Here is a 16598-nt window from a genome sequence, read left to right as displayed (position 1 = left end):
AAAAGACTGTCGGTTCCACCAGGCAGGGACCAAATCAAGATAATTGAGTCTCACAATCGAAGATACTCCCCCCACATTCAGTGTGAGGGACTTGAGGGAAGGGAACTTCTCAAATAATAAACGGGATCTTCACGAATCTGTCACCTGACCAAGTTACCTAGAGCAGTTCATCCCATGGTGGAAAATGAAGGTCGAAAATGCCCGGTTCTGAGAACCAGTAAATAGTTCAGTCGAAAGAAGTCATCTGATTTGTGGGTCGCGGCCCGTAGCGCACGAGCCGGGAACTGGGCCGTCCTCATAAGAACCCAGCAATAATCATGGGACCAACCCCGGAGATTATTCGAGAATCGGGCTCCAATGCGAAGGAGAGTAACCAAACCCGACCTTTTTGGTGTCGCATGCGCCTTCTCAACGAGTAGATAGCGCACAGTGTTTGCTGTTGCCGGGGCTGTTTCTTCAACGCCTACCTACCTAACTTTGGTCTTTAGACTAGTTCTAATTCTAATTGAAATTCAAACCCCGAGGTGGCTAGGTAACCTTCTATGTCTCTTTAGCTTATTGCTTTTTTGTTTACTTTAGACCTTTTGAAACCTTGTGTCAACAATGACTAGTACAGCTAGGTAACCAAACTTGTCTGCATGTCTCTGCCTCACAACTTCCTCTCTACCAGTTCCTGACTGCAGGAAAGTCTTGGCTGTTGGTTCGGCTGACTATCCCAGTCTATGTGCAGCAATACATCACTTTAATAACTTTGTCACCACAAAAAGGAGGGCTGCAACCATGCCGTCATTCTTCGCCTTTCAACAGGGTAGAGAAGACGCGACGCGCTTCAGCACAGACGCGTCACCGCTTTTAGGCCGCTTTCGTGCCGTGCCACAGGACAGACGGGAGGGCTATCAGAATCCTTTTCAACCGCCTGACAGCAGCTTCCTCTCATCAGCGCATGCCCGTCATAGCGTTCATATCGGCTATGGTGCTCTTTTGGCTGCGAGGCTTGATGCCGAGACTGCCGCCGGGGACAGTGAAGATGAAGATACCTCGGGTGACGATGAATCCGGGCAGTTTGCGGCCGGATCAGGCAGGTTTGGACTTGCCAGGTTAGCAAAAAAGACTTGGCGCCGGATCGATCAGCTCTTCGTCACGCCCCTTCAACATCCTGTTCGAAAAGCTGTCGACAAATGGTGGACACGCTGGTCGCTCCTCGTCTTGCTACCAGCTTTCCTTGCTGTTGCTTGGTGTGCGTTGCCCTTTCCGCAGTACCCCTTACCGTACGAAGATGATGATCCTCAATATCCAGGCTTGCCCGGCACCCCAGACCGGCCCCGGGGCAGGTCTCCGGGTCACGGAACGGCGAGGGTACTGGTCGATTTCTGGTTCTTCCTGTTCGTCTTCTACGGATTCTATAACTTGACTGCGCTGGTTTGGATTACAAAAGTATTTAATCTTTACAACTTCAACTGGTGGCCCACAGCCCTGGGTTTTCCTGTGACCATCACCATAATAGGGCTGATAGCAATGCTGGCCCCCATCCCAATCTACCTCTCTCCAGAAACCCATTGGCTCACCTCACATAACACGGCATGGGTCTCATGGACGTTTTGCTTGATGGCCATGCCCGTCACTATTGCTTGCCTCATACTTATGACCAACAGGCGCCACCTCGGCCTCCGGAAATCCCTGTCCGAGACGCAGCGTATTTTTACATCATCTTGGTGGACCGGTGAACCAGACGTCATCCCATCAAGGAGTCAAGTCTCTCGCCGCAGACCTGGAATCGCTGGGGACGCGTTCTTCGATCCATCTGGCGATTTGCATGTGGCTGACGGCCGACAACATCGGCCCGGTCTCAACCGTCTTCGGCAGATCAACCGCCGCTGGCTGCCGGCAAGTTTCGTCCGCTTCATCTGGTTTTGTCTCGCCTTGTTTATCGGGCTTCTGGCGTACGTTATCGGAGAGGCTTACGCAGAGATATACCTCCGTACGTTGCCACATAACAACTTGGAGACCATCGTATACGTTTATGGTTGGATTACCACCGTCTATTTGCTTGACGGTCTGACGGGCTGGATTTTGGGAGGTAGTGAAGGCGAGAGGGTGGGCTCGTACCCACTGAGTTGGATCTTCAAGCTGTAAGCGTCGTCGCATACCTCTGGCATCATCACTCACACACCTTGCTAATTGGTTACGATCCTACAGATACTTTATGCTTACGTACCAAACCTACGTGCGCGCATTGTACGCTCGACTTCGATCACCATCCCAGTTCATTCTCCTTCAGATCCTCTCATCGACCACTCTGATAATCATCACACCCATCACCCTCTCCGCGACGTTCCACTGGATCCTTACAGTTCTGCACCTGAACGGCCAGAGCTACGGAGCGTATCAGAAGCTGGGCGTTCGTAACGTTTTCATCCGCTTCGTGGCCGAGAACGCATCCATGCTCACGTTCCTTGGCTCCATCCTGGTTCTGCACTTTGGTCCCAACAAGGACGTGTACCCTTATTTCGCCTTTGACGAGTACGAGGACGGCACAAACGGCGAGCACTACACCTTTAGCCTGACGCTGACCGCCTCCAGCATCACCTGGGCCTGCGAGCTCGTGGCGTCCTTCATCGTCGCGGGTCTGATCAGGTGGATCTACGGCGTCAGCGTCGTCACCGAGGGGAAGCTGGACCTCGCCGTCTGGCCTGAGCTTCTCCCGACCAGTGTGGCGGTCGTGCTCCATGTGCTGCAAAACATGCTCTTCTCCATTATTCGGTTGCAGTTTCGGTGAGATGGCCCTGTGGACTATGCTCTGACTATGATGTTCTCGAGAATGGGTTGGATATTTGTCACCGCTTGTTAAATAGTTTCCATAATAAATAATGAGTTGATACCCCGACTACTTTGCACTCGGCTTGAAAAGCAATTTGCCACCCAAGAGATGCCTTGGCCCTGTGGCATATCAAAGTGATTCCTCCTATGATCTCTGTTGGTGGTGACATTTGTTATCGTAAGTCAAGCCCAGAGAACCTCTGATGTAAATAAGCAAATCAGGAATTTGGCCAAAGCCACGGCAATATGCTTTGCAATCTTCTGTGTATCTCAGTCACGCCGCAATTTATCAGGCAACCGGCCAGCATGAGGAAGCTGGGGTAGTTCCGCTTATCCCGAGTCACACCCGCCCGCCTGTCCGCTCGAATAACCCATGTCATAATTTGGAGTAAACGTGCCGCATAGAGCACCAAACTCATCAATTTATATGAATAATCCATGAAACAAACCCAATAACTGAGTACGGAGAATGACGCAAGCCCGATCTGTCATGTAACCTTTTTCGATGGCTAGAAGCATCGAAATGAAAAAGATAGTTTACTAAGGAGTTGGCTCGAGGAGATGCAATAATGAGTGAGATTAAGGGTACTGGCTATTGCCCTCGGCACCGTGGACATCTACGCGGTAGACCCTTAGTCGGGCAAACCGAAAGACTGGTCGATTAAAGTTGCCCTGAGCTGGACTGCTTACCCTTCCATCTAACCCTGACCGATTCACAGCTTGACAGCTATATGCACGTTGACGTTACACCCAATACATCCCTGCTTGACGTACACATGGATCGAACTATGGGGGATTGTGCTGAGCTAAAGGGGAAAAAAGAAAAGGAAAGAAAAAGTAAAAGAAACTAAGATTTTTCAGCTAGTTTGCCATGCAGTTTGGCAAGAAACTATCAAGGTTGCACTTGCATCGAAGCGAGCGACCGCAAAAGACGACCCTAGGACCGGGACTAAACGGAGCAACCGGAAGCGGCCCCAGTTACCTGGATGTCGTGTTCAAAGCTACCTAGCGGCATAAACAACGTTTTCAATATGCATCGTAGCACCACCCCATACGTTGGAAACAATCGGGTGAGAAACGAGATGGCGGTGAGGGAATCCCTGACTGATACTCCGGGGTTGAAATAGGCCGCCAGAACATGATTGGAGAAGTCAAACGGTCGACATTTTGTCCGGCTGCAGCTTCGCGTCTGCATAATATATGTAGGCAAAGGCAAGGCAAGCAATACAAGTTGGTACCGTACCTGGTTGTTTATGCCAAGGGATCGACAGTGCGGAAAGGCGGCACTTATGAGACCGAAAAAAGGTCTAGAAGACATATAGACCTAGTCTAGAATCGGACTATAACCGAGCTTTTTGCTATCAATCAATGTCGGCTTTTCTTCGTATTTACAGCGGAACTTTTACGGAGTATGATGAGATAGCAAGTGAGCAGCCCTCCATCGCGTTACCAGAGTGCTCAAGGATTGTGTTAAGTCCACGAACAGTAAGTAAGCTCAACAAGCAAAATGTTGAAAAAGCTGGGAGGGCTATTATTGTATTGTCAGAAAGCGGGTAGGATTCCCGAACAGGAGATGGTAAGAACAATTACTTTTTACTGAGGCGGTTTAGTGCAAGTCGGTTGCCCACATTCCTCTACGGTTTTGTGTTGCCTTGATGAGATGACTACCACCTTAGGTACCTAGGTACCTACGGATGGGGGACATGCTGTACTGCATTGGAGGGGTTCACAACCATGCACCAACGTGTGGGGAGGGGCGAGCCACAACTGCCAGCATGGGTCCCTTGTGCGACGCGTTAAAGTGCTTGACTAACCCCACCACATCCCACCATCACCATCCCACCTTCCCACCTCATGGTGTATCACCGATATGCCATTTGTTCACGAAACCGGTGGGAGATAGCCTATCGTACCTAAATGTCTCTCTGTCGAACAGGCGACGGACAAGTCATCAATCGATCAAGTAAACCCGCACTCTCTTATCACGGTTCTTCTCAATTCTACCTAGTCAACCCACCAAAATGACGAGATCGGGGCAACCTTGTTTGGAAAACCAGCTGCAACTGACAATCGTCTATATCCTGCAGCCCTGAAATGGAGACTGCTCAAAATTCACGGTACAACGCATTGTTTTCTTTACGCCAGTTCAAGTGGCAGCCTACCGGGTAGCTCCAAGGAAGCACGACATATGTACCAGTAGTATGATGCAAGGCGCATTGCAACCAGGGGTGGGTGTGTGAACATGGCGAACGAATACTGCAGAGCAAACACGTTGTTTACCCCACCCTTGGAAATTTTTTCTTCTGCATTTTTTTTTTGTCCCGAATAATTTCCTGTTTGATTCCAAGTATCCATTTCTAATTCCGGCCCTGAGCTTCCCGATTGCACCAGGGTGTACATTAACAAAGCTGCTGTGAACTGGGACCTTGGGACCTTGTCAGAAACCTTCTCACTCCCTTCCATACAAGCACCAGAACCCAGGCACGAGCTTGGCCGTTGATTCCCGAGCCCACAGTTTTTTTTTCCCCTTTGATAACAAAGGGTACAAGCCAAGACGTGTGTGCTCGCAACTTCTCGGCTCACGTCCAGCCTCGTCGGTCCGTTTGGTTGAGCCCCTGTTTGTGCCCGCATCCAGACCTTTCTGCCCGCCCATAGGTCCTTGTCTGACCACCCCAGATTGCTTTTATTTTCTTCTTGAATTTTTATTATTTGTTTTATTTTTATTTTATTTTCCCCTCCAAACTTTAAAACTTGCATATCCCCCCAAGCTCTTCCTTCCCTCTTGCTTTTCACCATGTCCTCCACCGATCCCACAACAACCGGCCAAACCGCCCAAGATGCCTCGCGACAGCAGCCCGCCGCCGCCGCCTCCTCCTCCTCCGAACTCGCCAGTGCCAAGATAACCTTGTACAAGGTGCTGCGGCGCTTTGCCGACTTCCCCATCGAGGGCATTGTCTTTATCGACATTATGCCCATCTTTATCGACCCGAAAGCCCACCTCGCCCTCCTCCGCGCCCTCGAGCTTCAGGTGCTTTCTTCTTTTGCTCCCGCCGCCGCCAAGCCCGACGTCGTCGTTGGCCTCGATGCGCGCGGCTTCCTGTTCGGCCCCTCGTTGGCCCTGAAGCTCGATGCTTCCTTTGTGCCTGTCCGCAAAAAGGGCAAGCTGCCCGGGCCGTGCGTCACGGCTACATACGAGAAGGAGTACGGACAGGACTTCTTCCAGATGCAGGAGGGTGCCATCAAGCCGGGACAGAAGGTTCTGGTTGTGGACGACATCATTGCCACTGGTGAGTCTGCGAGCGCCGACCAATCTTCAACATCCATTTTCTGTAATTGTGACTGACTTTGAATTTCGTTCGATTCAGGTGGCTCGGCTGCTGCTGCCGGTGAATTGGTCAAGAAGCTTGGCGGCGAGCTCATGGGCTACTTGTTCCTTCTGGAGATTGCGCCCCTCAAGGGAAGGGAAAAGCTCGGTGATGTCCCTGTAGTCACTTTGCTCGAGGAGGCCGACTACCCTCACTAGACAGCACACACTGGATTGCGGTCTGGATCAAAGCTGGACAATAGAATCTGCATGACTTCTGAAAGTTGCGTAAAAAAGAAACAAAAAAACGCAAGCTTTGTTGCCTGTGTGGCAGGTCACGGCAACAACGGAATTTTTTTCGACTCCACATATAGTCAGTTTCAACACTGCTAGCCTATGCAGAAATGTGTATCTGCGATGGATAAGGAATTCATCTCGGCGTTGGGAGTTTGTTAGATTATGAGAAGACGGCTTGGATACATGGGTGGCTATTATATATAGGTTCTATGAGGGGCTCATATGACTTTCGTAGAGATAATATCTCCTGCATGCCGGGTCCTTTCTGTGACTAGACAAAGCGAGTGCATCTTTGGTTTTCAAACTGTTGATAGCTTAGCATGGAGGATTACAGATCCTAAAAAGGCACATTTAGGACATGAAGAGTCTGCTAAACAAATCCGATTACTGGACAAGGTTACTTGGAAAGCAGAAGCAAAAGAAATAAATGTACCACAATAGTTGCCCGTGTACCTTTAACTCCCGGTACCTGCCTCATATGACTGTGGAGCCCCGCCTTGCACTGAATATTTTTAGCTATCTAAAGCGGCAGGTGGGGGTTTGCTACATTCAAGAAGAAAAAACAGAAGAAAATGTTTCCTGAAAGAGACTTACTTTGACAGTCAATAACAGCACATTTTTGACATCTGACTTATATGTTCATTTGAGGTCCTATTACTACCAGTTTGGAAAAAAGGTCAATTTAACCTCAGAAACAGGTGTATCGGACCGTATTTTTCTCTTGTCAAGCATATGCAGCGGCTAGCAACGTTTTGAAGTCACAAACAAGAATTGCTTCAATCTTTATACTCACTCGGAGTTGGAAAAGAAATTGGTCTTGTTCTCACTAGTTCTAGTTCTAGACCTAGTTCAGTGTCTGAGAGGTATCGCAGCTTGGACCCAACATCAAACAAGTTTCCAAGCACAATATAACTCGTACAACCTCTACAACCTCGACTTACCACGGGGGTGAACAACAAAGCCACAACAAACAAAAAAAAAATGGCAGATCAAAAAGAGCCAAAATCAACACCACCCCACCAGGATGAAGAGGATGACCTCTCAACAGGCGACATGTTCGCCGTCCCAGAGGGCTACTACCCGCCTCCTCCTCCACCGCGCACCGAGACGCACACTCTCTCCAACGGCACCGTGCTGACGCTGCACCTGGTCGGCCACAGCGTCATGGACGCGCATCACGTCTGGAACGGCGGCCGCGTGCTGGCGGACCACTTCCTCGCCGACCCGTCCCTGGTGGCCGGCAAGACGGTGCTCGAGGTTGGTGCCGGCGCCGGGATCCCCAGCCTCGTGGCCGCGCACCTCGGCGCCGCGGGAGTCGTCTCCACCGACTACCCGGACCCTGACGTGCTGGTCGCGCTGCGCCGCAACGTCGACGAGTGCGACCTGGTGCCGCAGCCGCGGGCGGAAAAGGTCGTCGTGGATGGCTACGTGTGGGGCAAGGAGGTCGAGGCGGTCCTGGCCAAGATGCCGGGGCCCAAGGCTGCGAGTGACGGCGTCGACGTCCTCATCATGGCGGATTTGCTGTTTAGGCACACGGAGCACGAGAACATCGCCTTGACGATCGAGAGGGCGCTCAAGCGGTCAAAGAACAGCAGGGCATATGTTTTCTTCACTAGCTACAGGCCGTGGCTGCGGGAGAGGGACCTCAAGTTCTTTGACGTGGTGCGGGATCGCGGGTTCGTGGTCGAGAAGGTGTTGGAGAAGAAGATGGATACGGTCATGTTCAAGGGAGACGCAGGTGATGAGGAGGTGCGGAAAACGTGTGACGGTTATGTTGTGACCTGGCCAGAGGACAAGTGCATCGACTAGCAATGTGCTCTGTTTGTGGAGAGTAATGGTATATTTATTTGCTCCTGCCCTCCGGATATGTACACAGAGCTATAAGACTTTGAAAGCTTTCAGAGGGACCAAGAAGATGTCCACAATAGAACAAAAGAAAAGAAGAAATATATTCAGCAGGTCGGCAGGTCAGCAAGAATACTGTTAGCGTATTCGGCATCATCCTTTGAAGCCTCCCCAACATGTCGACCTCCCTCTTAAATCAGTTTGTTCTGAACATGGCAATCGTCTGAGGATAGACGTTGACATTGTCCGACCAGCTCGCCAGTGACCTCCCATCCCTGTCAATCATGCTCAACGAGCCGATGGTGTTGAGGTTGTAGATGTTGATGTTGGATAGCGAACCTTGCAGGTCCACGATCCTCGACTGACAGTTCTCGCCGGCCTCGACTGTGGAGCACGTCGTGCTGTAATTGTTGAAGAAGGAGTACTGACCAGACCCGTAGACGGCAATGTTGCTAGAGCCGATGTAACGGACACCCCAAGCGTTGGCACAGTTTCCGGCGATCCCGCGGCAGGAGACGGCAAAGTCGGGGTCGCTGATTGCTGACACTGGCGGGAAGGGGCTCGTGGCCTGGGGCATCGGCTGGTAGTATGGAGTCTCGGTCTGGAACTGCGCACCCATGATGTTTTGGGTGTTCAAGAATTGGTACTGATAGAGCACAAAGTGTTCGGAAGCGGTGCCGATCAGCCATATGTTTCCAGCTGTGCTCTCGACGAGCAAACCACGGCCAGCATAGATGGTGGTCTGGGTGAGGTTGGGGTCATCGATATCGTGACTGTTTGTGTTTTCTAGGTCAGCAACTTCTGGTTAAACGTGAGTAGGATAGTCAAAGAAATACATACTCTGCAGTCCAAATCCAGACGTTCTCCATGTATAGGCCACTGGCACCCTTGGTAACATGCATGCCCATGTAAGCCGCGATACAGTTCGCGTTGACGGCCGACGAGCCTGGCGTCTTGAGGCATTGGGCGACCTGGAGGTTGCTACCAGTGAAGCCACCAACGCGAGTGTGCACATCCCACATGCCGCTGGGCTCTCCGGTCGAGGCCAAGTTCCACTCGATCAGAGTAGCTCCGGCCTGGGCACCTTGCGTCGATACCATAAAGTCGGAAAGCTCAACGCGCCCCACGGTCCCGCTCGTCGCACCAACCTGAATCACAGGTCGGGGGTTGTTCATGTCGGCAAAGAAAGATCCCGAGCTCATAATCACAGGGAAGCTCTCACCGACGATCTTTGAGCCAGCCGGGATCGTGATGGTGCCAGTCACCCGGTAAATGCCATGATCGATCCACAGGACCAGGCCCTGCTGCTGAGCTGTGTTGATGGCGTTCTGCAGAGCATTGGTGTCGTCGGTACTTCCGTCACCTTTGGCACCAACCGAGCGAGCGGTGATGAACGACGACACTGGAAGAGTCTCATACTGGGGCTTCGCCTTTGTGTACCACCTAGAGCCAGAAAGCATTGAGGCCGGGCGAGAGACTGGGGTTATGGCACCCTGCCATCTGTCGGGTCCATTGGGAACATAGCGATGACCTTGGCCCCATCCGGTGATTGTGGTCGAGCCGGTCGAGCCAGTGAGAACGGTACCCTGCGCGGCAGTGACGGCGACCGGCACGTTGTTGAGTTGGACATTCTCGAGGATTACACTGCCAGCTGTCCGGGGTTGGGAGTTTGAGGAGAAAGCGGTTTTGATACCGGTTGCAACTATCACAAGGTGTCAGCTGGGTGGGAACAAGGGCAGAGCCAAGGGAAAAGAACCAACCGTTTGTCATGGTGCTGTCAATCAAAGTCAACGAGCCAACGTTTTGAGAGCTAGTGTTCGTCAATGATGACATGTCGATACCGATCCTTGCATTTTCCTAAGAAAAAGGTTAGCCAAGCAAAGAATTTTGATAAGTTTGCCTTGTAGATGCAGTCATTTCTTACGATTTGCAGTCCAAAATAAGTCCATCCCCTATGAGCCAAGGTTAGCAACCAAATCCAGGGAAGTTTTATCAAGTGATCACGATCAGAATTCTTACCAGTCCCAAAGGTGGATGATTGCTATTGAGACGAACAGACGCTAATATCAGCATTTAACTTAGACTTAAATCATATTGCAACCAGTTCACAACGACTTACCGACATCGCAGTTCTTGAAGATCAGGTTCCTCATGGTGTACTGCTGATTGCCCATGCTGGCGCCCGTAGCACCTCCAATGAAGGTCAAGTCGCTCAAGAAACCACCAGACCCAGATTCGATAAAGCTTTGTAAATGTCAGCAAGTCTCAGCCAGAGCATGTGTATGATAAATGACATCAGGTAAACTTACAGTCCTACATGGACAACACCGGGGGTTGTTGGCATGCGGAATTCGACGTTCTGCATGCTTGTTGCCTGCGAAGTAGGCCAGTGAACTCCAGTAGCTGCAGTCTGGGCTGGGATATTTGTCGTATCGATCACAAAATTACGGACTGCCGCGAGGGATTGCGAATTTTGTTAGCCCCCTTTTCAGCATACCACCCATCAGAGAGATTGTGTGCTCGGCAAACAAAACTTACTTTGCTTATAGAAGTTGTTGACTGATGCCCAGTTAAGGTCTCCGGTGTAGTATGGGTTCGCATCAATAAGCCCAAACCCTTGGAAATTCGAAGTTGCCTGTTATGTTTTGTTCGTTGTTGTCAGAGCCAAATGACAAAACACATCATGGCAGCATAGGCTTTGAACAGATGCTAACCTTCAATATAGGAGGGTTGGAGGCATCTCCAATCATCATAGTGAAGTAGGGAGGCAGAAGAGATGTGGAGATCAAGTAAGTGCCTGCCGGGAAGTAGACGAGTGCTGGCGTGGTCGTTGTGGAAGCACATCCTTTCCCGCACCTTGTATCTCATGTCAGTCGCATAATCACTCCTGCAAATAGTTGGATATATGGTATGATGTACCTGTTCCCGGCTTGGAGAGCTGCGTTGATTGCAGCGGTATCATCCGTAACTCCATCGCCTTCACCGGAAAGGTCAGCTCTTGCCCCTGTTAGTTTGATACTAGATTATATGATTCCTTACCTCGAGCTCCATAATCGCGAACATTTCTTCGGACAGTGTAGCCTGCCCCGGCAAATGGGGCAACTCCCTGATCTAAAGTGGTTTGTTAGTAGGGAAACAAGCAGTGCCCACACTATAGACAGATCTTAGACGTACTAGGAAGATCACCAAGCCAGTAGGCGCTCACTCCTACCCACATGAGCACTGCCAGTAGCAGCGACGATGTATTGAGCAGACGCATCTTGACTAGACCTAGAGGTAGACAATAATCCTAGGGCGTAGGGGAGGGCAGGTGTTCCAAAGCTCCCTAACAAGAAGAGCTAGGTGAAAGGATGAGAACGTGGAACTGAACAGAAACAGTCTTAGGACCGCGTGGCTCAGCCTCTTTGTAGTATTCAGTTTATGGGCCGTGTAAGTACCCATTCGATATTAGTCTGATCGGTAACGTGCGATTCAGCAAATCACAAAGTAACGTTTCTAAGCGGCCGGGTCGTGTGACTGCCGAGCCAGGGAGAGTGGGAGCAAATGGGGCCCTGGTTGGGTAGAGACTATTCCGCCTGACAAGATCTGGAAATTAAGGAGTTCAAAGACAGAATACACGCTAGTGAGACCCTGGAGGTGAGGTAAAATGATAAAATGGCGGTAGACATGCGGTGGGGGATCTAGGTGAGCAACGAGCGGCGGTGACGAAGTTCCCCTTGGAACTATTATTCACTTGTAAGACAAATAGTCACCTGGATATACCAAGGCGGACACTACTTGAGTTCGAACTGCTTGATGAGCTTGGCAAAATTCTTCACAGAGAGCACGGGACATTGCAGCTCGCATACAGAAAAACCTGGGGAAAGACCTAGTTGACTTTGCCTTGGCCATGATTTTTTCTTCTGGAGACCAGGGGGGTCCGATACTTGTCTGTTTAGGTTTGGCCACGACGGGGTTTGCAGACTTAATCAATATCAAAACCGCTCGGCGTCGATATGAATTCTCACTGTTGAAATTCTGTACAAAGAAGTGTTCTTTGTGTGTGGTGCCATGGGGAAAAAAAAATGGTTCGTCTTAGTTGAAGGTGGATGACTAGGCCACCAATTACTAAACAACTGGAAATTAGAGAAAAGAGGTTAAAAATGCCAAAGCATACAGATGATTCAGGAACAAGGGAGCAGCATAAACCATCAAACGAACAAGTACAGAAAAAGATATTAAGCCGACTAGAACGGTGGGGCCAGAGTTCTTCGACGTCCACTTGTCGCCCCTTCCCTTGGGCCAAGACCGAGTTGCAAGTCCGGGGATGGGCCGCGTTGCGACGCCAATAAAACGTGCGAGCCGGGTAGGCGATCTGCTTTAGGCAGGAGGTGAAGTGGGCTGCAAAGCAGTAATCCCAAATACTACCTTCCACGCAGGTGACAATAGCGCGCGCGCCCATTCAAAACTTCGCTGCTGGCGATCAGCGAGCGTCTCGTGGGCCTGTAGGGCCGCATCTCATGATCTGAACTAGTACTGCATACCTAACAAAGTGTGGGCATGCAAGGGCTTGTGCTCAAAACGTTGCATCAAACATGACTTGAGGAATATTTTACTACAAGTCTCCAATGATGATGAGGTGGAGTAGAAAGCAAACGTGTATGTCTTTAAACACGTAAGACGAGTGAGTGTATGTATTAAATGAAGATTCTTGGCAGCCAGAGCCCATGTACCCGCCACCATAGAAAAATAAAATAAAAATTGCAGGGTACCTCCAAAGAAGAAAAAATTGGATCCAGCGCCCCGTGGTGGTCGACGATTGGAGCGGGAAGACCGTCGTTGGATCAAGACATAAATGGCTTGATGGCTAAGATTTTGATATGCTTGTAATTGGGAAATCACTCCATTATTAGTGGCGGCTACAAGCGGGGCACCCGGCGGGGCGGTCATCTCAGAATGTCGCAACCCCGCAAAATGAAAGAACAGAACACAAATATGCTAGAACTAGAGGTTGTCTAGGTAGGTTAGATTGAATTCTAGCGAATCAATGGGTGGATGCTAGTCTCAAACATTTGGTCACGGATGGGCCAGGCATGATTCGTAGGAACAAAGCGAGCGCACTATAAACGTATTATTCTTGGACGAGAATCAGATTCCTCACAAAGTCATGCAGTTTTCGGGGTTAGGGTTAATGCGAAAGTGTGACTTTCATTTGATGATTATTTCTCTTATTGTGATGCATGACACCTAGGTGTAGCAAGGTAAGGGCTGGTGGCAGGCTAACGATAAAGTTAAGGTGCTGCTGTGACTGTTTGTGCTTGAGGAGCTACTTACCTTTCCTACCTAGAGATCTCATGCACAAACTAGATCCATCCCAAAGAAGCGCGCTACTTCATCGAAACTCATGAAAAGAATAAGAACATCCATAGTGTCCAGATCTAGAGTACATATTTATTATACATTCCTTTTCGATCTTGTGTACGGGAGATGAACATAGAATCTTCCATCCCTCTTTCTCAGGTTGTGTTCCGACTGGTCGCTAATTATTACTAGCTCGGCAACTTACAGGCGTGGTTGAAGCGGCACCACATGCTCCGGTCTCCACAGTTCGGGGGCGTTTGTTTGCTTGCTTGCTTCTCCGCTTCGTCCTGTTTCTCCAGCTTTTTGTTTCTCCGCATCCACGCCCCCCGCTCAAGCTCTCCACTCTTGGGCCGAGGAATAATGAGGCAGCTTGGCCAGCAAATGCGAATAAAAGAGACAAGACGGAGGAGAATCGCGAAAAAAGGAGATTTTTTTTATTTCTCTCTCCTTCTTCGCGCCCAATTCAAACCATTTCTAATGCACAAAGTTTGGCCACTATTCTTAAAATTTTCTAGCCCGCCGCCATAATCTTGGCGTCTGAATTTTTTTTTTTTTTTTTTTTTTTTTCAGCAGACAGGCAAAGCAGGATCGCGTTTGCTAATGATGGCAGCTGAGAAAACAAAAAGGAATAAGTAGGCTTGGTAGGGCACGTGCTGATACAGCGCACAGCAAGGAATGATGAATGATGTGCTTCATGCATAATTATTCCCGGCCACCAAGTTTCAACAACGGCAATCCTCTCGCCCGAATTCAGCTCCGCCCCCACAAACAAGTGCACGTAAAATCAAGCCGTTGTGGGGATCAAGGCGGGGGTTATGGCAAATCTTGAGCTGGGGGTTTGGGCTTGGGCTGGGGTTTGTAAAGGACGTTAGGGGCGGCAATCAAGAAAAAATGGTGCTGCTTGCAGCCTAGAATTAGTCGGCGCATTAGGGGACTGGCCTGGATTGGTCAGCCAAAGGAAGAGATCCATTGTGACGTACCAATGTGATTTTTGTTTGAAGCACCCCATTCCATCGAAGGGACAACAACTATGCCAACTCCTCACCAGATTCTTTAACCTTTGTGTCCGAGTCGTAGCCCCTCTTTTCTCCCCAAAGTTGGAGCAATTATCCAGAGGGAGTTATCAGCAGTTTTTCTTTCTTTCCCTGAATAAGAAAAGGGGGAAATAAAAATCAAGTTGCTTAATTAAGACAAGGCGAAAAAGCAATTGAAAATAAACGGTTAGAAATTTAGCTAGCGACCCCTTGTCCAAGGTTATATATCCGAACTGGTTGGTTCTTTGCTGCTCGCGAAGTACGGAAGCCTGGACAGTCGGTAGATCCTAGATAGAACTAGAACACTAGACTGCACAAGGACTGGAGCAATGTGTCGCAACAGGGCCCTCCCCTCCTCCGGGAGCTAAAAGTTGCCTGCCGCACGCAGAAACATTCATTCACTGGCATAACATCCATGCGTAGAAACTCCAAATATCCAAAGCTAGGTACCAACCTACCTCCTACCTTAGTCCGGGTCATTCTTATCAGGACCATGCATCTCATCAAATTGCATCCAATCTGGTACTGACTGCGAAATTCCGATCCCCTCAATCGTCTGTTTTTCCACCTTTGAACTGGAGCATTAACTTGACTGGAAGCTGATGGCCCTTGCAAATTCCATGTTTCCCGCCATCCCTGTCACCTCAACCCAGTACCGAGCCAGCAAGCAGCCTTCTCCTCTTTTCCCCGCCCACAAACTTGGGGATTCTGGCCCTCCTTCTCCTCTCTCAACAGTCCTGCATCCATCACATCTATCATCTTCCTAGCCCGTGCCACCTGTCTCCGCGTCCGCGTTCCATCATTGGCGACTATCACGTCGAAAAAATCTGCATCATCCCCGACTTTTGTATCATCTCCCTACTTTGACCTCCACACCGCCGTTGCCCATTTGTCCCGTCCCAACCCTAAATCACTCGGCGTTCAGATTGCCCGCTGCCTGACATCCTGTAGGTAGGCGTGCTTGGTTGTTGCCGCACATCGTTTTTGAGTCTTTCTTTTTCTCCAGTATTCTTGCAGAGATCCCATCAGGGCACGACAGACCATCAGATACAGCACAACACAGCACAGAATTTGAGACACACCACACCTGCAATATTGCGAAATTAATACCGAAAAAGCCACACACATACACACACGCAGCTATGGGCTGCATTTGAGTCGCACCAAGAGTCAGCAATTTTGAATATCGCCGCATCAGTCGCCAATCGCCAACCATCTGCAGTTCAAACAGCTTTTACTGCTGGGTTCGTCTTTGCTCATGGTAACGCGTTTTCTGCCGGACCAAAACAAAGAGAGCTAGCTCGGTTTTGTCACTTGGGTACCTATCAGCTTGAACAGGCCGACCGGTCACAAATTGCCGCTCATACAGGTACACACCAACTTCTCCTTGATTTCCGCCCTAGCTGCCTCGTCAGCTCCGAGCCAAAGACGCAAGAAATTCAACGTCGCCAGCTCTTGTATGAGGCACTCGAAAAAAGATATCATCAGTCCATTGCTCCGCGTACCAGCGCGCTCTGACTGATAGATAGGCTTTTATTTCTTTCTTTACCGGCCCGGCCTGAGCCGTACTTCCCCGCTCTACGCAGCCGGGTGGATTACCCCAGACAACCCAGACCTGGCAGACATAGTCTGTGCTGCGCACCTGGTCTGGGACAAAGAAAGGCGGCGCCGGCACTGTCAAAGTTTTCGCAGATGGTCATATTCCTGCATCCTCTATCCTACAATGATTTGAACAGGTCCATCTGTCTCAAGCGTGTTGTCTTCTCCGACCAATCCGAGAAAACGAACATCTCACCCCAAGGCCTCGTCCAGTCTATCTACCCACTATCTACATGATTGACTGCTATATTGTTTCTGTTTGACTCAACTCGACCTACTATCGACCACCGACCCTTGGGCACTTTGGTGGGCGCTGCATGATAGCTTATCAAACCCATCACCGCTTTATCTGGGTGCCGCGA

At 50.0% G+C, this 16598-nt stretch overlaps 4 protein-coding genes across 4 annotated transcripts; 3 read left to right on the top strand and 1 right to left on the bottom strand.

Annotated features, from left to right (window-relative positions):
- Positions 1-780: 780 nt before the first annotated feature.
- On the top strand, positions 781-2822 carry PgNI_08661 (uncharacterized protein; the record flags this gene model as incomplete). The annotated part of the gene is made up of 2 exons (XM_031128656.1): positions 781-2129; positions 2197-2822. 2 exons carry the CDS (start codon positions 781-783, stop codon positions 2774-2776), a joined length of 1929 nt encoding a protein of 642 aa, XP_030978888.1. The 3' UTR covers positions 2777-2822.
- Positions 2823-5069: 2247 nt separating this feature from the next.
- Positions 5070-6832, top strand: PgNI_08660 (uncharacterized protein). Its single transcript, XM_031128655.1, has 2 exons — positions 5070-6104; positions 6183-6832. Exons 1-2 carry the CDS (start codon positions 5612-5614, stop codon positions 6338-6340), a joined length of 651 nt encoding a protein of 216 aa, XP_030978889.1. The 5' UTR covers positions 5070-5611; the 3' UTR covers positions 6341-6832.
- A 567-nt stretch (positions 6833-7399) lies between these two features.
- PgNI_08659 (uncharacterized protein) lies at positions 7400-8227 on the top strand (the record flags this gene model as incomplete). Its single annotated transcript, XM_031128654.1, has 1 exon — positions 7400-8227. The coding sequence occupies one exon, from the start codon at positions 7400-7402 to the stop codon at positions 8225-8227; it is 828 nt and encodes a 275-aa protein (XP_030979366.1).
- Positions 7740-12396, bottom strand: PgNI_08658 (uncharacterized protein). Its single transcript, XM_031128653.1, has 12 exons — positions 11438-12396; positions 11303-11374; positions 11183-11240; positions 10978-11119; positions 10802-10898; positions 10573-10714; positions 10383-10507; positions 10283-10304; positions 10188-10215; positions 10024-10120; positions 9104-9965; positions 7740-9036 (listed from the first exon to the last, which is right to left on the bottom strand). Exons 1-12 carry the CDS (start codon positions 11520-11522, stop codon positions 8460-8462), a joined length of 2307 nt encoding a protein of 768 aa, XP_030979365.1. The 5' UTR covers positions 11523-12396; the 3' UTR covers positions 7740-8459.
- Between the last annotated feature and the right edge of the window lie 4202 nt (positions 12397-16598).

The sequence above is a fragment of the Pyricularia grisea genome (assembly GCF_004355905.1).
Source record: "Pyricularia grisea strain NI907 chromosome V map unlocalized Pyricularia_grisea_NI907_Scaffold_6, whole genome shotgun sequence".
NCBI lineage: Eukaryota > Fungi > Ascomycota > Sordariomycetes > Magnaporthales > Pyriculariaceae > Pyricularia > Pyricularia grisea.
This window is presented reverse-complemented; position numbering and strand designations above follow the sequence as displayed.

What these genes read in the sequence shown, in the direction of transcription:
- PgNI_08660 (XM_031128655.1), top strand. Translation starts at nt 5,612, where the DNA reads ATGTCCTCCACCGATCCCACAACAACCGGCCAAACCGCCCAAGATGCC. An exon ending in GGACGACATCATTGCCACTG is followed by an intron (nt 6,105 to 6,182) that starts GTGAGTCTGCGA and finishes CGTTCGATTCAG; the next exon opens with GTGGCTCGGCTGCTGCTGCC.
- PgNI_08658 (XM_031128653.1), bottom strand. Translation starts at nt 11,522, where the DNA reads ATGCGTCTGCTCAATACATCGTCGCTGCTACTGGCAGTGCTCATGTGG. An exon ending in GGTGTTGTCCATGTAGGACT is followed by an intron (nt 10,508 to 10,572) that starts GTAAGTTTACCT and finishes ACATTTACAAAG; the next exon opens with CTTTATCGAATCTGGGTCTG. An exon ending in ATCATCCACCTTTGGGACTG is followed by an intron (nt 10,216 to 10,282) that starts GTAAGAATTCTG and finishes CTTGGCTCATAG; the next exon opens with GGGATGGACTTATTTTGGAC.